General features: G+C 39.6%; 3 protein-coding genes across 5 annotated transcripts in view; 1 reads left to right on the top strand and 2 right to left on the bottom strand.

The window, feature by feature from the left end:
- Positions 1-1,628: 1,628 nt before the first annotated feature.
- Positions 1,629-8,776, bottom strand: ropn1l (rhophilin associated tail protein 1-like; the record flags this gene model as incomplete). The annotated part of the gene is made up of 5 exons (XM_080049831.1): positions 1,629-1,767; positions 5,544-5,719; positions 6,773-6,934; positions 7,815-7,938; positions 8,646-8,776. The coding sequence occupies 5 exons, from the start codon at positions 8,774-8,776 to the stop codon at positions 1,656-1,658; spliced, it is 705 nt and encodes a 234-aa protein (XP_079905957.1). The 3' UTR covers positions 1,629-1,655.
- A 1,256-nt stretch (positions 8,777-10,032) lies between these two features.
- Positions 10,033-23,802, bottom strand: nup58 (nucleoporin 58). Of its 3 annotated transcripts, XM_080050304.1 has the most exons (14): positions 23,423-23,802; positions 22,605-22,762; positions 22,447-22,479; positions 22,086-22,355; positions 21,552-21,717; positions 21,303-21,368; positions 20,746-20,920; positions 20,219-20,298; positions 19,850-19,968; positions 19,395-19,477; positions 19,052-19,253; positions 13,382-13,465; positions 12,444-12,542; positions 10,033-11,658 (listed from the first exon to the last, which is right to left on the bottom strand). In XM_080050304.1, exons 1-14 carry the CDS (start codon positions 23,500-23,502, stop codon positions 11,489-11,491), a joined length of 1,785 nt encoding a protein of 594 aa, XP_079906430.1. In that variant the 5' UTR covers positions 23,503-23,802; the 3' UTR covers positions 10,033-11,488. The 3 variants fall into 3 exon arrangements, with proteins under 3 accessions (XP_079906430.1, XP_079906431.1, XP_079906432.1); XM_080050305.1 differs by lacking the exon at positions 12,444-12,542; XM_080050306.1 differs by lacking the exons at positions 12,444-12,542; positions 13,382-13,465.
- A 1,035-nt stretch (positions 23,803-24,837) lies between these two features.
- Positions 24,838-27,312, top strand: part of mtmr6 (myotubularin related protein 6) — a 16,444-nt gene continuing 13,969 nt past the window's right edge. The window contains exon 1 of the mRNA XM_080049757.1: positions 24,838-25,027. Within this exon, the coding sequence (XP_079905883.1) occupies positions 25,004-25,027 (24 nt within the window). The 5' untranslated portion in view covers positions 24,838-25,003. The remainder of the gene's footprint in view (positions 25,028-27,312) is intronic.

Here is a 27,312-nt window from a genome sequence, read left to right as displayed (position 1 = left end):
AGTCATAACCAGAATAATTACTGTGTTTGTAAGCAAGGGCCAGCAAATGTGCTTGACTGACATCAGGACCTTACCTATACGCTACATTAGGCCTCAGGGTCTCCTAAAAAGCTCACATGCACATGTTACTCCAATATGGAGGCACTATGGGACAGGAACAATGCCCAGAATGTCCCCAAATTGCTTGCTTTAACATCGACTTTCACCATCAGCACAGAATGGATTGCCCTATTAAATTAGCAGCGTAATGTTCCTTTCAAATGGAGAAAATATTCAAATGACAGCCACTTTTTTTGAAGCCAGCATACTACCTTAGCACACAGCAGGTTATATTTCTTAATTTATTTTTGTTTTTAAGTGAATGTGTTTTAATTGGCGCTGTTTGGATGTGATGTTGTTTTTGTACCCTTTTTAAGAGCCTAACCCTTTGGAGCGCACACACATGTAGGCCTAAGCAAAAGACAAATTTGACCACTCTTTTCTAATTCCATACTGTGGTTGATTTAAAAGGCCTTTGTTGATCATAAACACATTTCTCTATAATAATATTTCTGAGAATAGCTGATATACTGTATGCCTGCATCCCACTTGCACTTAATGAGCACATGACCTTGATGCTGATTATTTACACAGCTCCTGCAATCCCTCCCTCCCTCCCTCCTTCATTCATTTATTCCCTTAGGACCACAAACAAGCAAAACACTCCAACACACCATGGTCTCTTCTAAGGCATACCTGTAGCAGGAACGCCATACAAAGATCTCGTTATGAGTCTGCACTTGATACAAGCACTGAACTGTTTAGGTCTGTGTGTGTGTGTGTGTGTGTGTGTGATGGTGGAGTCAACTTGTGACCAGAACTGAGAGCAAGCTCATGTCTGTACATTAACGGGGCGGCTTGTGTCCGAGGAACATAGGCCCTAATGAGAGGCTTGTTTATAGCTTGATTAGAAGCTCTTCATGTTATTACCTCAGCAGTTAATTAATGACGCCAGGAAGGACAACACTGTCTCCTCCGAAAGCTATACGGACAACCCTTCAATCAGGGGATAGAGAAAGCTTTTCCTGCCAGTTGAATAGGGAAAAAAATAAAACAGTCCACAAGTGTTAATTAAATCATTTTAATCAGCCACCAATGGCCCTCTAATTAAGTTGTTTTTTTTTGTGACGTGTGTAAGAACAACTCCCACAGCGTGGTCAAATACACTTAATCTATTTTAAGAGTATTTCATAATTGCTGTTCGATCCCTAGACGAATAAATAAAGAAACATTACATAGTTAAACAATCTTAACTGTTAAGTGTATGAGGCCATTCACAAAACAAATATGGTTTGACAGCACCATTCTACTTTTTTTTGCAAGGACAGCTGATCTCAATAAACTCTGTAATCGTGGGAATTATCAGATCATTGTTCCATTTAAAAAGTAATGAGGCTTAAAGAAAAGAAAAATGCTGTGTGTGGAGGCGGGTGTGCTTGATTGACAGGTGCCCATCATAGACAGTCATTGAGGTTTCTGCTATTCCGTCCCACGTCAGATTTAAGATGGCGGCAAGTGGTAAAAAACCCAAATCTGGACTATTAAACGTCTCATGAAGACAGTATGGGTTATGCCAAGGAATGGCAAAATGTCAATAATAATACGTTCATAATGTCTTATTCAGCTCTTGAGGTTGCTCTGGCAGAGTTTGAAGAATCAGGAGGAATTGAGCGCACATCTTCCAAATGGATAAAATCCAGGGGTTTTATCATTCCATGCTGGAGCTCCCTGCAACATGGAGTATTTTGTTAAACATCTATGACATACATTTGATGTATAGTGAGAAACAGTACTTCACTTTGATATTTGTTAATAAGGTTATTATGAAGACTCAAAATATTATATTCTAATTCAAACATCATACAACTAATTACTTAAATTAAACATTTTTTAAACATCTTCTAAAGAAATGCTATCAACAAAGGAGATAGTAGCTGAACAGCCCAGCAGAAGGCCTACAGCTGACTGGCAAAATATCCATGTTCTGCAACTTCAGACTACACCATGAATCATGTTTCCCTCATCCTTACCCTGAAGTCTGTTACACAACAGCCACACAGAGGAATGCTAAAATGGTGCCTTTGTGTCCACTCTCTCCTCTCCTGTCTCTTTCACACTGCTCTGCTAGATTCACCATGTCCCTGGAGATGTGATGTTAGGAGCAAAGCTTGAAGAAAACAGCAAAGGTTGTGCAACGCGGCCCCCCCCTCCCCCCATCCCATCCCACCCCACACACACACGCACACACACCCCACCCCAGCCGGAGCTGAGAACGCTAAACCACTGACATCTTTGCAATGACATCATATCTCTCTCTCTCCCAAGTTCCAACATGCTAAAACAATGGAGCACACAGCTCAGAAGAAGCTGTACTGTATTACCATTGTAACACAGGATGCAACTCGCAGTAAGTTTGTATTTGCATAGACATTTGAGGATAGGCCACACAAACGCTCTGTAAAGAACATGTTACTGTTTCAGTGGAAAGTCAGAAACTGTTTCAGGAGAATTATTTCTGTGTTTCAACATAACCTCCTTGTCTTTAAATGCAGTTGTAATAATTATTACATGGATTTAGAAAGTCCATAGTGTAGTGTCTAAATTGATTTTACATGTCTATTAAGTTCAATTTTCGCCACTAGAATTGTCAACCAGGACAATCATTTTACAATTGAACAATTGTAAGTAGTTTCCTATTGTGCCATATTTAGTGGTTTCAGTTTTAGACGGCAAACCAAAACCAGGTACTTTGGTTTTGGAGTGTCACTCTTTGTACTTTGCCATCGTGATTTATAAATACATGCTCAAAAAAAGTTGAAATAGGTGGGATATTGAAAACCTATAAAGCGGTGAGAATCTACCGTTTTTATTCTGATATTTATTGTTGTTATAAATGACTACACGGAAATGTGCTCGTTTTGCTTCTCTCGGCCACTGTGTGTATCTCAGTCACCAACCAAACAAACACCAACAAAACTAAAATCAAGACAACAGTCAAATAAAAAACAAATCCCACAAGGTGTCCTATTATTTATACTGGAAGCAGTAACAGTGCTTACAGTTTAAATGACTTCTGAAAATAAGCACTGTAAACTTAATCCCAATAGTTCCTTGGTAACTGGAAAGCATCATCTTGGGAGCTGGGACTTTTTGGGAAAAGGAACTGTTCTGGGAACCAAAACCGGAAGATCCAGATTTTTCATAAAAGTCAGTTACTGGATTCCTGTGAATAAGTTCATGTGGTCGAAAGAGAGTAATATTAGGAAAACAATTCTTAAATGGTCTCTCTCTCTCTCTTTTTTTTTTTAACAAATAGGGGTTTAAACCTTCTAGTAAAATCACATGAGTGTATCCCAACATCTCAGTTTCAGACTCGACATGGATAGAAACAATCCATCTATCACGATCTATATTTTTATTATTTCAATTAAGTATTCTGAACAAATTAAAGATCAATTCAGTGTTTTTCCATCACACCATTTAACTCAGTTCTATTGTGTGGCTCACAGAAAGATCTCTGTTCTGAATCCTGACAAAATTCCTTTCTGCTGTGTCATAGGGGTGGAGAGCGTGCAGTTATCATGTTATCATGTCTTGCAATCCCCTTTTGACTCTGAGAGAGTCAGCTTAAATGTGTGTTTGTGTGTGTGTGTGTGTGTGTGTGTGTGTGTGTGTGTGTGTGTGTGTGTGTGTTCTCAGTGATCCTGTTTCCTTCCCGGCCTGATGAAATACTCACACAATCACAAAACTGTGTGGGTGTGCCTCTGTGATCACAAATCATGCTCTCACACTGACACACAAAACAGCGTCCTGTTAGACATGTGTAAATGAAATATCAAATTATTTGCCGAAGTTTACAGTGACTGGGTGTGACAATTCTGCATACTTATTGGTGCCTCAGAGATTACTTGGCCCTGCGTGTGATTTTATGTGATTTTTTTGACGAGTGTAATACATTTTGCCATTTACAGTAAACAAACACTACAGAGAGGGGTTTTTAGGTCTCTTAACACAAACTAAAAATCATGCTCTTATGCCCTTGAGAGCTAAACCCCTTACCTCTATTTATTTTTTTCGTCTGCTGGCCCGAAATGAAAACACCAGCTGAGAGGCCAAGTGAGGTGAGGCTGCATGCTGATATAGGTTGTGTCTATGATAAATGAACTTTTGCTAAACCCAGACATAAGGGACCGCACAATAAAAAGCTTACGCACGCTCCACCTGCTAAGTTAATGTATGCTAGCTTTGTGCCTCTCTTGCTGCTCCTTCAATGACTAAAAATGTTAGCAGCCTCGTTCGGCCCGACAATGATGAATGACAACTCACTGTGCCTGATGCTAACAATTAATGGGGACAATCTCAAGGTAATGACACAACGGCTGTGCTTAGAGGAGCAGTAGCAGGCCCATTTATTAATTGAACGCTGTCATTTTGTTTCTTCTGTCCCTTCCTTCCTTCCTTCCTTCCTGTCTTCCAATCGCTCTCCATCCCTCTTTCCCTCACTTCCTGCTGATGCAGAAGTTGGAAACCTGAATCATGCCGTTCTGCTTGTTGCTGTCGGGTGGAGAAACCAGTGAGTACATCAGTGTGACAGCTCAACTCACAAGCAGAGGGATTTTCACAATTGTATTTCTTCATTTTTTGTAGTAAACTAGTAGTAAATCTTGTAGTCAGTGATTCTGCAGAATGCTTGTTTTCAAATTCACTTTTTTGTCAAAGTCAGGTAATAGGTTGAAAGAAAATCCAGTTTCCATAGGCTCTGAATATGGGCATGCTGCTAGCTACGTCGGGTACCTTTGTTTACATACCCTTAGTTTACAGAGCCTAGGCTGTGGATTAACACTGGATTCCCCCCCCCCCCTCCAGTGTGCACACAGTACAGACAGGTAGCGGATAGTGAGGAAATATTCACTGATTTTGACAAAAAAAATTGTCCAGAATCGCTCACTGCACCATTAAACACTTTGTGAAGTGAGCAATTCTACTGTGGATCTACTGTAGGCTACATGTGCAAATGTAGTAATTTCCTTCCCAATGCATTTACTTGACACTTGAAGACTGTAATGTGTAATGTTCTCATGCACAATGTGTTTTTCTTTTTTTTCAATTGTGTACGCCTTCATTTGTTAGCTCAAGTGACACAATTAAAGTGAGAGAAATTGAGAGGAATGGAATAAAATGTCTAGAGGTAGTTAACATAAAACACGACTGCATTTGTACATGTTTTTATAACTTAATGACTGACAAAGGCAAAAGTAAAATAAGAATTTGACTGGAGCTGAATCCTGGGGGAACTTATTCAAATGAGAAAAATTATTAGGCTGTCTGTAGGAGAGGAGAAATTGTGTGCATCACTATCTGTGACGCATAATGTAGCAGCGTCTTCCACCACCTACATTCACTTTGATTATTCCAAGTGGGGGCAGTAAGGTAGGCTTCATTTCTTCAAGCTTGGACACAGACGAGGAATGATAAACACACACACACACACAAACGACACCTACGCTTGTGGCTGCAGGCTGCTGAGGAAGTTGTCGATGTGTTCTTGTGGCATGTCCCCATCCAGGTGGGCCAGGTAGGTGTAAAGTTGGACGAAGGTGCAGAATGGGATCCTGGAAGCACCGCCCTCCTCATCCTCTGTCAGGATCTCACAGGCATGCTTAAGGGAACTCATGAGGGTCTGAGGGCGGAGAGTTTTGTGAGAAAACAAACACTCAGACACAAAAAAAAACACACATTCAGCAATCAAGGGCGATCACGACCCGTTTGAGTAATCACAAGCACACACTGTAGACAAAGTTACATGCACACACACATGCTCAGGCTGTTAAACGAAACAAAAAAGAAATGCCTAATCCATGTAGAACAAGACTGCCCTCATGTGGTCAAAGTGTTCAACAGCCTCTTACAAGGAGAAATTCATTCTCTTTAATCTGTAACTCTTGCTCAATCTATAACTTTGAAGCAAAATCATTGGCTTCTTAGAATTGCAAAGATTCAAGTGGTCTGAGCAGGATTTATCCAGACATTCTTTCCAGAGCCTGGGGACTCTGAAGGGAAAGTCTGGATGACAGACATTCTGGATCTAGTCTAAAAGCTAGAAGCCTTTACTGTGAGATGATCAGAAAAAGTGCTGCTACTGAGGATCTACATGTGTCGATAAGAAGGTGTTAGGTTAAAGCCTTTCCAAACCTGGTCTGAAATAGTACAAAAATCAATATATGGTATCAAAGTTTGGTGCCTTAATAAGCTTTTAGAAAATACATGTTCAAAAATATGATATAACTTACTTAAAAAAGGAAAGACAGCATTGTGTGGGTGTGGCCGTATCAGACGGTCTCCATGGAGAGTCATTGTTTTTAATTGAAAGTTCGGGCGGTGAACTTCATTTCATTTTATTTTATTTTTTTTTTCATTTAACTTTTATTTATCCTCGAGAGACTGCCGTGAATGATTCAAAAATACTCACTGTGTCACAAGAACCAGAGCTTTGCCTGCCTCATCTAAACCAAATTTCTGTAAAGTTTTTTAAACTCAAATGACAATATCTTTCATTTGGATTGATAAATATGCCTCACTCTTTTCAGGTGGTTACTATCATATCATGCAACTAACTCCCCAAATCACATTGTTATAAGGATTTTTGTAGAATTGGGTTTACAGGGGGCTTTAAAGTAAGGTTGTGAGAAAGCGGGGTTAAAATTCATATCTGGCCTTATGTATAACGTCTCACCCCTCCCAGAGCACTGCAGCCCAGAGCGAAAAAATCCATCCAGCTGATGTCTTGGTCAAAGCAGCCCAGTGACAGCAGGGTCTCAAGCTGCACCATGGGTAGACACAGGCCCTTCCATCTCTTCTTCAGTTCCTCCTCACTGCATGTTTGACCCGAAGAAAGCTAAGATTCGGATAGTGGGAGAAAAGTGGTGAAAAAATGAATAGGTTATGTTATATAGTTTACCAAATGACTGTAAAACAATATAACGAGTAAGGTTTCAGGATTATTTCTTTTGAAAAACAAAAAGAGAAGTATTGGATCTGGGGAATCAGGAAGCCGTGCATCCTCGTTATCTGTTTATCTGCAAGATTTCCTCGACCGATGTTAGACTTTTGTGCACGGGAAGCTATGCCATTAAGACAGGGAAAAGGATGGATGCTTAAGAATATGAGGTTATTCATACTGCCATGTGTAAGATTGATACATAAGCTAAATGTCTGAGTGATAGTGACAGCATTTTTTTTTAAAATTAGTGCTAGATTTGCAGCCATAATGTTAGCAGGCTTTTCAAATTGTCTACAGTAAACGCAGTGAGAAAAATTATGAACTGTGATGCCAATACTACTGCTACACAGACTGTGGGAGAGCAACATACAGGGTTAAGTGTTGGCCTTTAAGAAGGTACTAATTGTTTAATGAAACTTACTTTTAATTAATCCACCACAACAAGACACCAGTGGATGCCCCAGGTGAGGTAAAATAGGTTTACAATAAAATAGAACTTTAATTATCCACATAGGGAAACAGCATCACTGCACTATGCAGATTTACAACACAAAAATAATTCAAGACTTAGCAAATGTGGAGGTAAAAACTGAACTGAAGAAATGATTAAATTCATAGAAAATATAAAGCAGCAGGTATCAATTAAAGAATGTAACCTGTAAAGAACAATTCAAAACCACATGCAAACTCATTCAATACATTGCTTTTCTTCCAATTGCAACAACATGAAGCAAGCTATTATGAGATCATCAGTTCTTTGAGGTAGAGAACATACCTGTTTATGGAGCGTCTTCAGCAGACCTGGAGTCAGCCCAGTGTCTGTCTTCTGGGTGGCAACATTCATTTCCAGCCTGTCCTTGACTGGCAGAACTTCTCCTTTGGACAGAGCACTGAAGTATCTGGGAAAGGACACACACCCACACCCACCCACACCCACCACACACACACACACACACACACACACACACACACACACACACACACACACACACACACACACACACACACACACACACACACACACACACACACACACACACACACACACACACTTGTATGTAGTTCTTTGTCTGGGATGCTTAAGGGCACACCATGCCTTATCTTATTTCAGTGTGCAAAATTTAATTTAGAGGCCGTGTGACTTTCAGCATATTCTCTGCGAGGCAACAGAGCCAGTTATTTTCAAAGCACACACATTTTGTAACCCAGGAGAAATTTCAATTGTTTTTTTTTCTTTCACCATATGGCTCACCTTATTGACTTTTGCTGTAAACACTGCCAAGCTACATTAGCTAGTAAAATAGCAGGTAGAAAATAAATAATCCTGCTATATTTTGAAATCCCAGGCGGTACTTTCAACGTGCTTTTTTTGTTGTTTCACAAAGTCAGATAGTTTAACCGCTGCTGCTGTAACATGGAAGCCCCTGGGATCCAATTAGAGACGGTCGATGCAAAGAGGAGAGATGGGCACAGGTAAAAAAGGGCCCCTGCCGTTTCATCTGGCTGCCAGGAGACCCTGTTGTGCTATTGTTTTAGGTAATTAAGAATGGAATAAAAACACAATCACATGAGCCCAAACCACCGCTGACAGGGATTTAAGACTTACGCCGCAGACCACAGCAGCACATCCTTGGGCTGTGTACGGATGGCTGCTTTAGTGAAGTTCTTGAGGATGTCTGGGAGCTCGGGAGGGATGTTGATTTGCTGGCCACAGTACATTGTGTCTGGAGGAGGCATGGCTGGAATAAAAATGTATTAAAAAAAAAAACACACACACACACACATTAAAAAAACTTTTGCAATTCAGTCCAATTAACAGATGAGATCCAGCAGGCAAAAGATCAAAGAGATAAAATACAAAAGTGCCATTTCCCTGGCTACTTAAAATTACACCCATTGACAATAACACACCATTAATATAAAAAAAGCTACATGTTTAAAAGGGGTAAGTAAGCCTTTTATATACTATCTATGGTACAAGCTCGGAAAGGTAAATATTCAGTGGCAGGCTGTTTCTGTAACAGTGTGTTTAAAAGGCTCTTTTCAAGAGGCTCATTATTTATTTATTTTATAAAGGGGCGGGCGTTATCAAATGTATCTGTGAAGTTATCACTACATAATGATATGGTTGGTAAGATCTAGATTATATTCAAGGAACTCATATTCCAGGACAGCTCAAGAGCATAGTCTATGTGGTAAAAGTAGTGTTGATCTCATTGTTGTTACGCTGTCATGGAAAGCACAATAAGCTATTTTATAATTTACTTGATTGATGTAAATATAGGCTATTGTAATTATAAAAGAAAATGTTTTATTTTTTACCGTCAGCTAATGCTAAATTAGTGATTTCCAGTCCTAAATAATGCCACCGACCGAAAACTAAGTTGGCAACAGCTGGCTTAGACCCGAAAGACATTTCTCTGACTAAGTTTCAATATCAACATATCTCTCGCACATAAAACTGTATAGTTACCTGGATAGCTGAGTAATGAATGAGGCCACAAAATTGTACTCAAATATCGGTCGCTAGCTCAGACAATGTTACCGTTAGGGCTACTTTATGCCTGGCACTAGATGTGTCTCTTGCAGCATCGTCGCATAGCAACAGCGTTCTTCTTCGTTTTTTAAAATGGTAGATAGGTTGCCATGTGGAGTGCATTAACGCCCCCTTCTGCTTAGGAGTAGTAGACTTAGGACATTTTATTTTGTGTTAGAGGAATAGAATTTTGTAAAGATTTTCAAAAAGGATACTTGTTTGTGCAAGATATATGAAAATGTTGTATCTGTGCCCTAGATATCTATGTTGATTATACTCTTATTATCTTTGTATAAAAGTGGGAAGAATTGGTGAAAATAGAGGAACCTTCAGTGTCACATTGAAGTTACAACTGTCCCAAGTCAAAAGACAAACATTTGGACAAACACATAATGACACAAACCATTCTGTGTCAACACACACATTTATTGAAATGATGCCATAAACAGGCACAACATCATATTGAAGATTTTATTATTAAACAGCTTCTTGAAAATACAGGTTTACATAGACTGTGATTAGAAAATAATAGTACAACTACCAGTATTTGGTAACTGACATGGACAGTTTAAAAAGCAGAGTATCACTCCTCCCGGCCCCGAACCACACCAGACGCTCAAAAGTAGTCAGCAACTATGATAGACAAGAGGCAAATTCATACTTGCAATAGGCACACACATGCACATACACACAATCACCGTCAGGTCATGTACACTGGGGCAAGTGCAAATGTATTTTATCAGATGAATAAATTGAGTAGAGTAGGTAGAATCTGCTTGTGAAATCCCTTTCAGATTCAACTAACTTTAACATGTAATGGGAGCCATAGAACTAACAACAGCACGGCTTGGCTTCTCTGGAGATCTTACATTTGGGCAAAACAAAATGTGTCTAAAAAGTCATTATTATACAATGATAAGGATGGAATCTAGCAACAAAAAACAACACAGGTTATGTGGACTAAATAATGGACTATCCCAAGGTGCTAGTCCCCCGTTCAACCCACCTCCTCCTCCTCCTCTTTCTCCACTTGATACAAAAATAAAACTGTGCCTGCTCAAAAAATCCACCCCCCCCCTGGACTTCTAGAAAACTATCTAGGATCAGATAATACAGGGACTACTCTGTTCTCAACCAACTATTGACCCATGAGCTTCTTTCCCTTTACCATAAGCTTATTATCCTTCCCTGGACGAGACGTGGGCCAAGTCATCATTTGAGAAGAGTTCAAGCGCAGTTGTGTGATTTCCGTAGTTTGTGCAACACACAATGGAACCAACTGCACTGTCCACCTCGAAGCACAAAAACCCATGGATCTTGTAAAAGGATTCAGACTTAAGAAATCCCTCCCAGATAACTGAACCGTTTTTTTTTTTATTGACCTAGCTCCGTCAATCGCTGGCATTCCCTAAAAGCATTGTAGCGCCCGCAGATTTAAAGCAACATTTTGAGCCACTGCAGATGGGAAAACTCATGTTTATGGATGTTTTAACTACGCAAACAGTTTTTTTATTTTATTTTTTATCTTTTCATTCGGACATCGTCGACTATATTATTTTTGAGTTGCTGAGTATTAGTAGGACCCAAGAGTTCAATTGCTTAAATGTACAATTTGGAATCAAATTAACGTAGAACGGTGAACAATAAAAACAAAAAAAAACAAATGAATGATAGAAAGATAATGCTTGTTGGGTCAATGGGATTTTCTTTTTCCTCTGTGTTTAATGGACGTATACAGTCCATTGATATTGATTCATCCCCAATTCCTTCTTCTGAACTGGATAATGAGTATTTATCAGCACTTGTATGCCTTAGGGAAACCAGGCCTTACTCGCTTAAACAAACCCCCCTAAAAGCTGGTTTAAGTCGGTCAGTCACACACACAGGGTTCTTCTAGTCTTTTTGATTGGTTCTTATCTCTTGCCCCGTTTATTGCCAGCAGGGGGTTTCTTGAGCTGTAGAAGGGGCCCTGCCACACCGAAGCCTGCAGCGGGCGGGTTGGACACACCGAAAGTCAGGCCGGCCGAGGGGTTGAGGCCCGGGTTACTGAAGTTAAAGCCTGTGCTGCTGCTGCTACCGAAACCTAGACAAAAGGCAAGAGACGGGAGGACACAACAGGACAACAATTAGAAATGTAAAGAGAAAGCTAAAAGTGATAGAGCAAATAAAGGGGGAAAAATAAAGGATGTCCAAAGTACAGATTCCAACATGTACAGGTACATCAACAATTGTTTTTTTATATCTATGAAAAGTTTATTTTCATAGATATAGTTATTTAAAAAGTTAAACCTTCCTATATTCTAGATTCACTACAGATATAGTGAAATTAATCTAGAATAAACATACTTTTCAGATGGTCGACATTTCTGTATTACAAATCCTCCTTTTCTTGATTCATTTCATGCAATAATCTTATATTTTGAGATCCTTGATTTTTTTTTATTCCATGAACTATAAGCCGTAATCATCTAAATAAAAAATTAAAGAGAGAACGGACATATTTCACTTTGTGTCATGAATCTAGAATATATGAAAGTTTGTCTTTTTGAATAAACTTTTCCATGATTTTCTCCTATTTTAAGATGTACCTGTACTAAGTGGTGAAGAGATGTTTAAGCCCCCATATCCTAAAATAAGTTGTGGAAGAAAAAAAACTTGCAAGCAAACCTGAATACAATATCTGCACATTGGTTTGAAGTTCAGCAATGAGTGAAAATATGTAGTACTGCCCAACTGCTTCTGACGACATATGCGCTCAAAAGAAAAATTCAGGAAGTACACTTGCAAACACAAACCTACTCACTTTGGTTCGTACTGTTAATTTGTTCTAGCTACTGTACATTTTCCATAGATACAGTATGCATATACCTGCACTCAGACTGCCTCCTGTGGGCTTACTGGTGGTGGAGAAGGCAAAAGAAGACCCCCCAGTCCCCACCCCACCAAATCCTGGCCCACCACCAAAACCTGTGGGAGAGAGTGACATGGAAGTCAGTGTGGGCTAAGCACGCAGCCTCCACTAGGGATGAATGGAAGGAGCAGTGCCTCAGGAGTACACACAGACACACACAGGCAGGAATTAGCAAAGATATATGCAAAACAAAGGCCACAACCTAATCAATAGAGTTCTACACACAGCTTCACGACTGACTGGGAGACTATACTGCATGACAAAGGCCAAAAGGGAGAAAAAAATTACATATGAAGGATTTTCACCAAACACACCAACTACTACAAAGGGAGAGAACCCACCCAACTTTGTGTGTGTGCGTTAAGACCACTTGTTCAGACACTGCCAACTTCCTTTTATAACTGGTTGCTGTGGCCAAGTGGATTTGCCGGTTGACATTGAAATATGTTTTTTTTTTTTTTTGCAACCTTTAGGAACAATATTTTAGCAGAACAGACTGGTGAATCGTCTTGGGACAATTTGTTGTCTTCGCTAAAAGGAAATAAATCACTCACTTGTCACATGTAAAAGTACAGTGAAATGTGGCAAGTGGTTGTGGGGCTTTGTTGTGGTGTGAACGCACTTGGCCCCTCGCACATGAAGAAAGAGGAGTGAGAGAAAAGGGAAAAAAAACTGCCAAGCTTTGATTGATTGCACCACACTCTCAGACAAATACACACTGCCTACAACGACTTTCATACCAAGAACAACACAAAGCTACCAATCAAAAGGCTGCTGGGCAATACAAGCTAGGGGGAGGCATTAGGGAAATGGTAAACTGTATCAGGGAAGGGCAAAATAAAAGGGAATATGCATTTGGAAAAAAAAAAAAATAATAATTAGGCAGAGGTAATACCTCCAAGGGTAGTAGCGCCCAAGCTAGTACCCACTGACGAGGCAAAGGGGTTTCCGTACCCTGCCCCCAAAGGTGCCTGGGTCCCTAAGGCAAAGTGAGAGAGAGCATATGCTTTACTCCTCGGAATGTGTTTTGTATGAGATGAATTATAATCCACTTTTCTATAATCTACTTTGACAGAAACAAAAGGTAAACATACCATAACAAGGACACATTATTATTATGGTGTTACTTGCACCAAAAGTCTAGAATAATAATGAAAAAATACTAATATTTATGTCATAAATCAATCAATTTTCTTTTAAAAATTCATCCTATAAAATTATTTCTGCAATACATGGTATTAAGAGGAATTGAACATGATACAAGTCAAAATATTACAGCAGCTATATGTTAATACTCTGTACAACCCTGACATAGAGCTTTAGAAATATAGCTGCAGAATCAGGAAATGCATTATGCTTTGAACAACTGCAGTGCACAGATATATATGTACATTGTATTGTTATGGAGGTATGAAACTAATGTTCCAGCTAATCAGCAGTACAGTTATTACAGCAGTACACACTGGGGGGGATGCTGCTAGTTCTTTCACTCAGAAACTTGTCTTTGTTTCTCTATGAATTTCTTTAAATCAAATTTTGGTCTGCATTGATAAAACAACTCCAGTAGAAAAGAAACCAGGACAAACGTTCCTTTGTTTAAAAATTGATTTATTGTCAATTTAATATGCATCTCCACTTACATAAAAAAACACAAAACAAACAGTTTAGAACAGAATTGATTGTTAATGGCTAACTGCTACTGCATTTGACAAGTTTCCAAATTTTCAAGATTTCTGAGAGTGAATGAACTAGCATATGCCCAAAAAGAAAAAAAAAAAAAAGAAAAAAAGCATCACACATTATTGATTATAGCTTAAAAAAAAGGCACACCATATTATATATTAAATATATTGTATCAACAGGCATTGGTTATATAAGTTGAAAACACATTCATCTACAAGTAAAAGCACTCGAGATTTTGATAAGAAAATGCGGTTTTGGCATATATGGCTGCCTTTCAGTGTAAACTGGTCAAAAGAAAAAGTTTGTGATGGATGTGACTGTGAGTGTTAAGAGTGTGTGTGTCAATGTAGTCAAGTTTCAGGCCACCCATTCAGCAGGAATTATATGACCCCTGTGTTTTGTGCACTTCTCACCAATGTATTCTAAGACATTTTTAGTGTTTAATGGTTCTTTCTTCTCACCTTGGATAAAACTACACGATGCAAGCTTTAAAACACCTTTCTTTGTTGTTGACGTGACTGGTTAATGTACAGTCAGAGATTATTTAGTCTTGTTTTCTGAGAATTAGCAAATGTGTAGCCTGTCAGAGATCCCCCCTCCGTCCCCCCACAAAACACATAATGTGCAACACTAGTACCTCCTGAAAGCCACATATAGAAAAACCTCTACAAAAACGGCATAATTCAAGCGTATGATAAATTCTCAAAAGCAAATGATTAAGAGTGGATTAGAACATTCAAAGCAGCCTGTAACTGTCGACCACTCTAAAGACCACTCTTTCTAGATTTGTTTGACTAACACATTTTTAAGAGAAATTCTGCACTGAGGCTCAACATCACATAGAAAAGAGTAAGATGCCAAACACACTAATTCAGAATCAGTCAGTGCGTTTACATGCAGACTCATAATCGGGTAACTAAACGAATAAGACTTCAACAGGACTTTTAAACTGCATGTAAACACCTTTATCCGATCTACTTCGCACACAAATCGGCACGATAACGGACAAGAGATGTCGGATAAGAACACCTAGATAAGTCGTTCGTTGTCGGCATTCTCTCTGCATGTAAACAGGGATCGGACATCTCATATCGGACTTCTCGTTCTGTGCTTGTGTGCCTGCGCGTAATAGGCTACACCATGGGTTGTTGCCGGAAGAGAACCGGACGTGGCTCTTTCAACACTTGTTGAAAGCATGGTTGAAAGGGCTACAGCGCCACCTAGCATAGTGGAGACAGCCATGCATTGGACATTTATCCGATATCTTAAAGGCCATGTATACTCAGACAAGTGACACGGTCCGTTCGAGTGTCTAGTTCGATATATGTGATAATCCAATCTGGTTGTGCCATGTAACCGCACTGAGTGTTGACTTTGAGAATAGCTCAAGTTGAGCACTGTAAGCACAATTCTAGCAAGTGCTAGTACTGTGCTAACCAACAAATATTTTTTTTTTCTCAACAAAATCACATTGAATTCCTTCACTTGGTTTTGAAATAGAGGTAAATAGGATCACTCCTGCTGTGCCAATGGCATTAAAGGCAATACAGCCGTCAGCATTTGCATACATATTACTGCCACATACTGAGAAGACACCCCGACATACAGGTGACTGTGGCTAAATATATCCAGCGTCACCTTCAGAAAAGGTCCAAACGGCTTTGACGGACTAATAATTATTACATCATTTAATAGTAATTATTGTGCCAAGTACAACTGGAGAGATGTGGAAGACAATAAGTGTAACACAACACAAAAGTCAGAATTCTGGACAGCTGGCTAACAAGCGTCAAGCTCCGTCTCAAATCTACAATAATGTTGTTTGACAAGAGGACTGGAAAGTCCAAAGCAGCAGTTTCTCTCTCTCAACAATCAACACGTGAAACACTACTGTCTGTAACTAGCAGCAATATACAGAGAAGTGATAGAGTTAATATGAAGAAAAGTTTACATCACACAAAAACACATCAAACTACTTTATTTGTCCACACTCTTATGAAAGCAACAACAACAAAAATCAAAAATGCTCATCTCTAACAAGCAGCATCTACATCAAGCGACACTATATCCATTCATCAAATAATGGCGGCAAATAAAAGCCCTAGCAGGTTAAAGAGAAGTGGACTAACAATCGGAACAACACTGATCTCTCCGTCTGTTTGGTTTGGCACCCAATGTATCTTACTGGTACTGAAAGACCAGTCAGAGAAGCAAATAATCTGTCTCTAAATTAGACTCAATCAGTGAAGTCAAACCAATGAGAAAGTAGTTGTTCCCTCAGCAAAAGGTCCACACAAAGTAATACCACCTTGAATAAAATACCTGAAATTACAACTTGTGTATGTGAACAGCAGTTGAGTCTACATTTTCATCTAACTGAAATGAATGTGAAAAGATCCAGCTCTGTGATGCTGACGGTAGCCCTTAGGTGAAATAGCTATAAGAAAGAATAAAAAAATAAAAATAAAGGAACAGTAGTATGGCCTCATACAACCTAACAGCCCCAAAAGGCTTCTCAGTATAGTGAGATTATGCATGACTATTTGTGTCACAGCGTATTTCACAAGGCTATTATAAGCCACTTCAAGACCCACTAAGTGCAGTTATGGAAAGTCAATTCATTCATTTAAAATGTACACTTCAGGTAATTAAATACTTTATTTTCATTCCTGAGTCTTTTTTGGCACTTTTCACCTTACACCCAGAGGCACAAATCAAAGGTGCTGTTGGCCTACTACACAATCAAACCACCGCACCGACGCGTATATATGGGTCAAACAAGAATCTGCCTGAAGTAAGTGCCACCCAGCTGCATGGTTAAGTGTTGTTATGTGCTGCGGTACTGGCCATCCTCCACTAAGCCATTCCAATTATGAACTACACACATGGACAAATAATAAAATACAAATAAATATGTCAATAAATACTGAAGAGACTAAGACATCCTATCGGGATGTGGCTTTGTCTATGAAAGGATTGAGTCAAATACTAGTTCGGTAATTTATTTGAATCTAGCAAAAATGTATTTGGTTTAGTTTGAAATTAAAAATGGAAAGCAGAGAAGAAGAAGAAAGAAAAAACTTCAGAATTCACCATGGTAGTTTGCACTTGTACTGAAAGTGGATCTGATCTTTTGTGGCAGCAGAGTGTGTTTGTTCGTCAAACTGTTGTTAAATGGATTGGTTAAACATTCCCATCCTAGTTGGCACATACTAAATAGGCTAGATAGCTCATACGTGTCCTGCTAAGCAATCAAAAGGTGTGTTAATGTTCAAACATTAGGACACTTCATAAAAATTATTTAAAAAAAAAAAGTCACATTCATTGTCTGGGCAACAACTGGTGATTATCCGTGTTGATAACAGTCTGAGCAGATTTGTGAAGCGCAAGCAGCGGAAATTAGCTGATGAAACCAGACTGACGATGAATTTGCCATGTGAGAAGTATTAAAACCATGATGCCTTTACAAACCCATTCAGTTAAAATATTGCTTTGAAACTTTTGAATGTCTTCACTACACTTCAACTTCATTAGAAAAAAGATAGCAGAAACATGCCAATTAGTTTGACCGTAGGAAGTGTCTGCCCCTGATATGCCAGTAATAAGACTTATAAACCAAAGCCTACAAAAAAGGCTAAAAATGGGTTTAACATCTGAAGAGGCAACAATCATAATGCACCCTCTACTCCTAACATTGTTATTTAAGTTGAAAATGTTATTAAAGTAATCACATGTGACTGAGTGTTGAGGGGACTGAAACAGTATGACCTGCCCGGTTGTGTTATCTTACATTCTTTAATTAATAAATAGGTGTGGCTTTTGTTAAATACTGCCTTTCGTTTTAAATTATTTGGAGTAAGGTTTATTGGCCTAACCTGGGCCTACTATTGGTCACACCATAAACAAGGAAGCCATACACTCCAATGAGCAATAGCAACATAATCCTTATATACATTCTGTACTTAAAGAGTCCTGTATTTTCGGTGAAGTAAGTTGATGCAATCTGATCAATTTGGAGCTTCCCGTCATGCGAGAGCCCTCTTGACAGTTGGACTGAAGAGAGTAGGAGCTACATTATAAATAGAGTTATAATTTATACACCAACTGATCACCCAGACACAATCGTTCAACAAATGCACTAAATCCTGACCTAATCTTTCAGGAGAGTATGTTTGCTAAATCACAAAGCGAGTGTCTAATACTTCTATCCCCGTTACATAGATACAAACAACCCTCACTGAGTTGGCTCATTTCAAGCATCTATTGAATTTAAAAAGAGCCCCAACTAAAATGAGATTTACAAGCTCTTATGACTTCAATATTCAAGTGAAGAAAAATTGAGATAGCTGGACTTTCTCTCCCACTTATCTACGTTCTCCAATAACGTCAGCCTCATCTACAAAGGGAAATTAGGTTAAGTATGATATTATATCATTGGTTTGTATGAAATGTTCAAGTGTATAGGCTTGGCACCTACAATGCCCATTCCTGGTGTCCATTTCCCACTGGGAACCCATCTATAAAATGTCCTTACTCTGGTCTTGTAAGGTGCGTTCGAAACATGTGTCTAACCCTTGAACGTAAGACTAAGCAAAGAAAATGGTAAGGCAGCAGAAATATTTCCTTTTTATCCTCCCTTTCTCTTTATGCATTCCTTCATTAGAGAAAGTACAGACACAATAGCTTGGCACTGGCTAAGGCGTTTTTCATTTTGACCTGTCCACCCTGCAACTGCCTCATAAATTTAAAAAAAAAAGAACGCACTTGTCCTGTTCTCTACCAGATTTATTATATTTGTCTCTGCTCTCCCTCTCCTATTTTAAAAAGTTGGAGAGGAGGAGGAGGAGGAGGAGAACTTTCTAGAACTTGTAGGCAGTCAGACCTGGAGTTGGCTGCTGTTGCTGGGTCAACGTGGCGGCCATGGCAACCGCTGCAGCGTTGGGAACAGTGGAGAAGGGGGCTGGACCGGTGGTGACCCGCGACGCGCTCTGCCACTTCCTGTTAGACGCCCTCTTGGACTCAAAGACGTCCGTGGAGTCTTCAAGGAAGGCCCGGCGGTAAGACAGGTACTGGTGCTTCAATATCTGCAATAATACACATTAACAGGGAGTGGGGGAGGGGGGGGCAGAAGAAAAATTAACATGTTGTTTGGCACATGTAAAAACACAATACATCACATTTTAGATTTGATCGTTTTCATACAAAGCTGGAAGAGGAGAACAGACCTTGACATTCTCGTGGACAGACTGGAGCTGGGCAGCCTGTCCAACAAATGTCTGGTACAACTTCTGCATGGCCAGGGTCAGGTCTGGAAAAAAAAAAAAAAACATACACATAATCATCACCTGCGTACACACTATATGGTGACCCAATGAAGAGATGATGGGAGGGAAAATGAGCAAGAAATATTACCCAGCAAGAATCCAATAACTATCGACTAAGTCAGAGAAACACTTGCCACTTTAAATGTTCTATTGTTAGTTCAACTTGGTTCGTAACAGATGTGTTGTTTGCAAGTTTTCACGTGAGCTACTACTTTCATATGTCAAAGGCCATTTGCTTTAATTTTAATATAAAAAGTATTGATTAATGCAGATGTAAAAACTGTTAGTAACAATTACATTGGAACTAAATTCCATTATTATTATTTTTGTTACAATGAAGACAAATGTCCTCTTACCCTGAGGAGTGATGTGGGAGCCATTGCTCTGCGTTGTCAGGTGGTTCTCCAGTTCTTCTATCTGCTGCCTGTACTGCTGCAACTGCACCTCAAACTGCTCTATCAGGCTGCGGAAATAACTAAAAACAGAAGAATTATACAGATGTCTCAGTTTTTTTTGTCAAATCCAGTAAGTGATAAAAAATTAAGTTAGGTTAGAATAAACAGAAAACAACTAAGACAATTGTGAGGAAGGGTTTAACATACCAAGAAAGTGACACTATTAATATGTTTCATTTTAAATGAAACAAATTGTAAGACTGAGTAAAGACATTAAAAAACTACTGGGCACTATTATACTTGGGGTCTACTATCTGCCAGCTCACTCACTCTGATGGAGCCGTGTTCTCATGTTGGAGTCCAGGCGGAGTCTTTTGTGTACGCAGTGCTATGTCAGCGTTTTTCAGCTCCTTAAGAAAAAAAGGAAAGTCAACTTTTTTTTATATATGTTCAGCCATAATCTTAGAGATCAGTTTTCACATTTTCAGTTCATGTTGTGAGAAACACATTGGGTTAACAACCTAGACAATTATAATACTCATTTTAAGTATTTTAATGAGAAAGATTGGTCTGTAACTTTATTCAAAAATCTAAAATACAACTTATACCATCTTGGTATAGAACTGGAGCACTTTTAAGCATCTTATATGTACTTGGTGATTACAAATGCAGTACGAACATGTAATGTGTGCATCTATTTAAAAGACCAATTGTCCACTATATTAAGGGGGACCAGGGTTTATTGTGACATATCAACAATTGATTGATGAGATATACATTTAAACCAGGACTAAAAACATTTGAGTTATGGTAAGTTCTTAAACTACCGCTAGTGTGTGAATATTTTTTTTTTTTACCTGTGCCGTCTCCAGCTTTAGCTTGTCGATGGCCAGAGCCTGGCGCTGCAGACCGCTGGCACTGACCGACAGCAGCTGTTTGAGGCTCTTGATGTCATCTTGGACTTTAGAAATGGCCTTGGACGACATCCTGCTGATGTCCTCCTGCACCTGTTTCTGGTCTTTCACAAATTTTCTAGAAAAAACAGAAAGGAAGGGTTAGGTAGAAAAATGACCTCCTTACCGAGACCAAATAGAATGTTTTCCAGTAGTACATTATCGGTGATTTTTTTTAAATTTGAATTCAACATGAATAAATGATTTCACATGACAAATTTGCAAGCCCATTGGAAAACCCCTATCTGGAGTACATAACTCATACAGGCACCTTATACATAGATAGCTTCAAAATTCTATGATCCTTTAGCGAGGTTGTCTAATTTGGAACAATAGCATTACTGATAAAGCAGGTTAACATTTGCATCTTTATACAAATATTGACAAGTCTACCATGCCAAGCAATGTGCCCGGGGTTGTGTCCTAACTATAACAATACACACACAGTAAACGACACTTACTGGAAATTCTCGACATCCTGACAAATGACTGGGGGCAGGTTCTCGTCTTTTAAAGCTTTGCTATCCCTGATAGGAGAGGAGTAAAAGAGTGTTTTTCGATGTTACAACATACTGAACAAATCCTTGCAGTATGGTATACATTACATTATGAAGGCATTGTTTACACAGTAAATTATAGCATGGACAGCTAGTTACTGTAGTATTTACATTTAATAAAGAATTGTGCATATGTTGGCCAGCAGGACTTACTGTGCATTGGCTCCAGACGATGTGTCGCTCTTACTCTCAGAGGAAGTGCTGAAGTCGACTCCACCCAGGCCCATACTGGGGGCCGGGGCCGCCGACACAGCTGTGGAGGTCCCCAACAAAGAACCCAACGTTAACCCGCCTCCTCCTCCAAGGGTCTGACCCAAACCTGCAACACCAAGTCAACATATGGGTTATATCCATGCACACCATTGTTAAAAATGAGCATATGAACAATAGCCCCCAGTTAAGATAGTTGAGTCACAAGCAAAACCACTGCAGCAGTAAAAATGTAAAACATGAATGCAGGTGATGGAAAATCAGAAGTAATAGAACTATGTTATGGTCATCACTTACCCACTGATCAAACATTACATGTACTCTATCCATCTAGTTGATTTACAATAATTTTGACTTTTTATTGACATTGCCTTACAATACAATTCTTGTTTTTCTATAGATTATACAACGTTTTGCTGTTCAGCGCATAAGATTTATCACACCTGGACTAGCTCAGGCTGCCTGTTTGCATCTCACCTGTAGACATAGTGCTGGAGAAGAGGCCCCCGCCTAGCGACAGGCCTGTTGAAGCTGGTGCGGTGGTGGTCATGCCCCCCAGACCGAGGCTGAAGCCCATGGATGTGGGCTGCTGTGGAGCTGTGGACGTCAGGACGGAGCCAAACGATAAACCCTGTCCTACAGGGGCCGATGTGGCGGTGGTACCGGTGGTGAGGGAGAAGGGGGATGCTGAGGCAGTGGGCTTGTTGAAGGCCAAGCTGAAGCCGGTGGACGCAGCTGCAGGGGCGCCTGAGAGAAAACAGATGCAAAAAAAACAAGGTTATAATCAGTTTATTGACTTTCCAACATTGTAGTTCAATTCCAAAAAATACAAACATACCTAATGTAAGGCCTGTAATCGGTGCAGCAGCGCCTAGACAAGAGAACAACATCAACAGTGTAAGACAACGTGTATAGTATGATTGATGTTGGCAGACATGTTAATTACACAGGAATCTATCTGCCTGCTTGCTGTTTGTTTCAATGTGACTTCATTACTTGAGGCAGGTGTGTTGAAGGAGAATCCTCCAGTGGGTTTCTGACCAAACAGACCACCTCCTAGGCCAAGGGACCCGGCGGTGGAGGCAGGCGTTGCCACTGCTGCACCCAAAGCAGTCCCCATAGGAAAACCACCAGCAGTGGCCATTGCAGGTGTACTAAAGAGACACATGGCAGAACATTCAGTCACATAATCACAGATATTTCACGATGACAGAGTTAAGTAGCAAACTAAGGAACAAAGAAATGTGTCAGTCGAACACAAACTAACAAGAAATATGCAACAGACCTCAATTTTACATCTATTGCAAGAGATGCAGAGGCTTACTACATCATGCACTTTACTAGTTAAAAAATGTTGTATCAAAGTTGCCTTTGTCAGGACATCAGATTTAAAAATGTTGTGTTGATTCCTGGAGATATTTTCCCCCAAGTTAAGAAAAGGAAAATATATAAAGAATAAGATATGACAACAATATACGTGTACATTTGCAAATTATACTACACTAATGACACTAATTGTATAAACATTGTGGCATGACAAAAACACATGTATAGATTATTTGTATTCCTATTTTAATCTTTTTGGAATGTTTATGATATGCCACAAGTTAACGTTACACCAAGCAACAATCCTAATACCTTTATTGGTGCCCTTCATAATAATTGACTGTAAAATACTAATCTTTACGATAACGTTCAGACCTCAGGCATAGGTACTGTTAGAAAGTCATGCAAGTTCAGTTACCAGCTAACGGCAGGTTAACTCTTGGCTATGCTAACGTTAGCAAAGGCGACTATTTGAAATGTGCCAGTACCTGGTTGCGGCTCCAAACGAGAATCCCCCGCCGGGGTTGGCGGCACCAAGAGCCCCCGATCCAAAGTTAAACCCAGACATGTTGTCTTACGAGGCACACATTTAATTCCAAATAGCTGTTAAGACTTCATCTGCTCATGAGACACTCGAAAAGCAGCACAGCATCACAGCGAGCTAACACGCTATTAGCTTTGAAAGATGCCCGCGTGAGGGCCAAATCCGCGGTCGTGTCCTTACTCAAAACATAATTGGACACAAAATGTCGCTTTTTGAACTATTCAACTGCAGTCCGTTTGCAGGTTATTCTTTTGTTTTGAGATTTTTCAGGCTACCAGTGTCAAATATCGATGGATGAAATCTCGTATGGTGTTACTTTTCTTATTGCCCGCCTGGTATTTCCCGAATACTATTGCATTTCGGGTAATATTTTTATTTTTAAACTACGTTTCCCATCACCCCTTTCGCGTTTTTATTTTGTCGCGTGATGCCTCACACATGCGCAGTGTACCAACTTTGGTACTTCGACTTCGAGACGTTTCCAATTTCCAACAAACGTCAAAAGACAGGCCTAGCTTTCAAAATAAAAGGCGCCATGGTTCAGGCATATACAAATATATGCACAATGCTGTTTCATTGTCCCATTGCACACAATTTACGTTAAATGTTTGGTGTATTGGCCAACTTCCCTCTCATCACTGTTGTTGACAATATGGGTTGTCTTCCTTCCTTTCATTTTCAGCTTGTTTGTAGTGCGCATTACAGAGACAGATGCACTTTTTTACTTTCATTCAATACTTTAGTTTTTAGTTACCTTCAAGATTAGTAATAGTTGGTTACAACAACTATATTATGTTGTATTGTTATCATAGATTTGGATTCAATAAAACGTTATTATATGTGTTATATGGTCATTTATATTAGCCCCAATAATATAGGACTACTACACATAATTCATAAGTCATTTCATTTTCCTTTATTTATTCTCGAAAGATCAATTGAGGGTTACCCTCTTTTACAATGAGACAGATACACAATATACAATGAGAATACACAACAAGCTTACAAAGAGACAATAACAATTAAAACATTCAGATCAATTGAATAAAACAGAACAATAGCCTAATTAAAACAGTTACAAGTGGAGTGGGGCTGATTCAAAATAATAACTTTAAATTGGTTAACAGTAATTCATGATTCTACTACATTTCATTCTGAAATGGTTCATTTTGCATCTTGAACTGGTTTACTTTTGGTACTTTGATACTTTTAGCAAGTAACATATTTAATTTAATCTTACTTGTAACATGGCAGCCGCCAGCAGGCTTTCTACACTGTGGAATTGATACACCTCCGTGCTTTTACTTCGAAAATCCCACGACGTCTGTTATGACGTGACTGCAAGGCTCTTTACGCGGATGGAGGAGTGAGATTATTGACAATAAAAACATATCGTATGACTCCGACAAAGTGCAGGCGGCTTTTTGCAGCAGTCCGAGCCATTATATTATCAATGATACAGTTTTCTCTGGGGGGCGTCGTTTGAAGCTTTGCCGTCGCTGACAGCTGTTTCCGCCCGAAGAAAATGGAGCATATCCGAACGCCGAAGGTAGCTAACATTTCTAGCTTAATGCAAATGGATGGGATACAGTCAGCAACTCGGCCTGCCTGCTGGGGATTTTTCTTAGTAACGCTTTGAATGTGTTAACGTTTTCCAGTTACTAGTGTTTAAATTGTGTGCGGGTCAATCCAACTGCATCGTGCCTAGCAGGTGTCACCCGCAGCCTCAAGTGTCGACCGTGACGAGCATCCATGAGCTGTTTGTTTTCCCCGTACAGCGGCATATTATGCTGGGCAGGCTATTCATCTTTTTCAATGTCTTACCTGCACGCACTATAATTGACAGGACCAAGCCAGCACGCCTATGCATCTAGCTTGCTGGCTTGATCCTGTCTCTAAGATACACTTTTGCATATGGACTATAGCCTGTTAAACACTTTCTGAAGACCCCAAACCAGCCAGAACTAAGGATTGCTGCAGTATAGCCTACAGGCCCTGCAGGGCATCATTCATCTCCACCTAAGATAGCAAGTGGCTGGCGATGTGTGTCTATGGGTGCTACTCTTTAGACAGGGATTGATGGCAAATAGTTTATAACAAGATAATAAATATGATGACTTTAATTATTTTGATAAGTGGCCAACACACTTTTCCTACCCTAAAGTTGAGGAATGGGGTCTCAAAAGGGCTGCAGCTTTATGCACTGTTTGCGTAGTATGGCAGTACACGCCTATAGATTAAAGCTAGTCAAACAGCCCTTCATCCTCATGGTCTGTTTTTTCAAATACAAATTATACAAAGGCAACACAGCAGCAAGAAGCCACATACTTACAAACTGTATTGTTCATGGGTCATGTGGTATGTGTTTACTTTTGACATTAGACGTTCCACACTAGCCTCTGGAGGCCTGCCCCATTTGTGATTGTGGGTACATGTTGTAAGGAGCCTTCTTCATCATGCCAGGAACCAGCATGACCTGATTTACGAGGCTCTGGGATGATAATAATAGGTTACCTGTGGAATAAGGATACGCTGAGATCAGGTAGGCGTGAACGTGTACAGACTGGGTGTGGCCCCACTGTCTCAATAAAACAGCAGAGGAAGTTGATATTGCTTCACATAAGTGTTTAAGTATACAGTAGCTACTAAACATTGTGAGAGCATGTTGTTGGATGACACTGTTTAGAAGTTGGTCAGAATTAAGTTGATCCTGCTTTATAAAGCCCTTAGCCACTTTGCAAGGGATATTGTATTTAAGTAGGCTTACTTAAAGCATAGCTCAGATTGCATTGTTAGTTTGGAAACAATACAAACATTGACAATCTCAACCTTCTCATTAGACAAACAAATGTACTCTCTCTCCCTCACACACACACACACACACACACACACACACACACACACACACACACACACACACGTGTCCTCCACTATGTGCTAAGAAGCCTACCTATGACATTTGTATGTCACGCTGGTTGCTGAGAGACAGAGGTAGCCGCCGTCATTTCACCATATCCTATAAACGACTGGAAAAGGGGAACAAAGGAGATGATGTCTGAGTCAACACCAGAGAAACCATTAGTGTGATGAATCATGGATTTTGGACATTTAGCAGAGACAACCGCAAACGGTCCAATAGGCTTTTTATCCACACAGTGTTTCTCTCTGGCTGCTCCTTTATTTTGCAATAAGGAGGGCTTTCTAGTGCAAGAAAGGTATTTACAACAGTCCAAGATGAAAATAGGTGTAGAAGTGTCATTGTTAGTCCGTACTCCCTCCATAAACAGTATATTGGGAACGTTTTCTGAGAACATACGACTTTCACATTGGGAAAAACCATGTTAAGGCCTGTGTGATAATATTTATAATACACTAAATACATGAATACACTGAAGTACATTTATTCTGGACTGGGCATTTTCTGCCATATCTTAATTAGTTGAGTTAAAAATGGGAGTTTTGGCCCCCAGAGGTATTAATAGCTTTTGTTTATTCTAAGTATAATTGTTCATATTATGTATACAGTAGTTTTTTTTAATAGTTATACTATATACATTTATTTCGACCACAACCTTCTTCCTTTACAAGAGTGCAAAGACTGAATATTGTACTAGTCTGAGCATATGGGTGAATGTGTGGAACAGTTGAGGGACATTGTAAATCTACACCTCAGCAGTATATGCGAATATAACTGAGCGTGTGAGAGAGGAAAAAAGGAAAAAAATCATTCATGACTCTTGTTAAAATGGACCTGGCAGCTGAGAGTTAGGCCCAGCCAGGTGGTGAGGATTAGGGGTGGTGTGCCAGTTTAAGCCAGTGCCAAGTGCCACTTAC

This window comes from Ammodytes marinus (assembly GCF_949987685.1).
Source record: "Ammodytes marinus genome assembly, chromosome: 21".
NCBI classification, from domain to species: domain Eukaryota; kingdom Metazoa; phylum Chordata; class Actinopteri; order Uranoscopiformes; family Ammodytidae; genus Ammodytes; species Ammodytes marinus.
The sequence above is the reverse complement of the archived record's forward strand: the minus strand, read 5'-3'. Positions and strand labels throughout refer to the sequence as shown.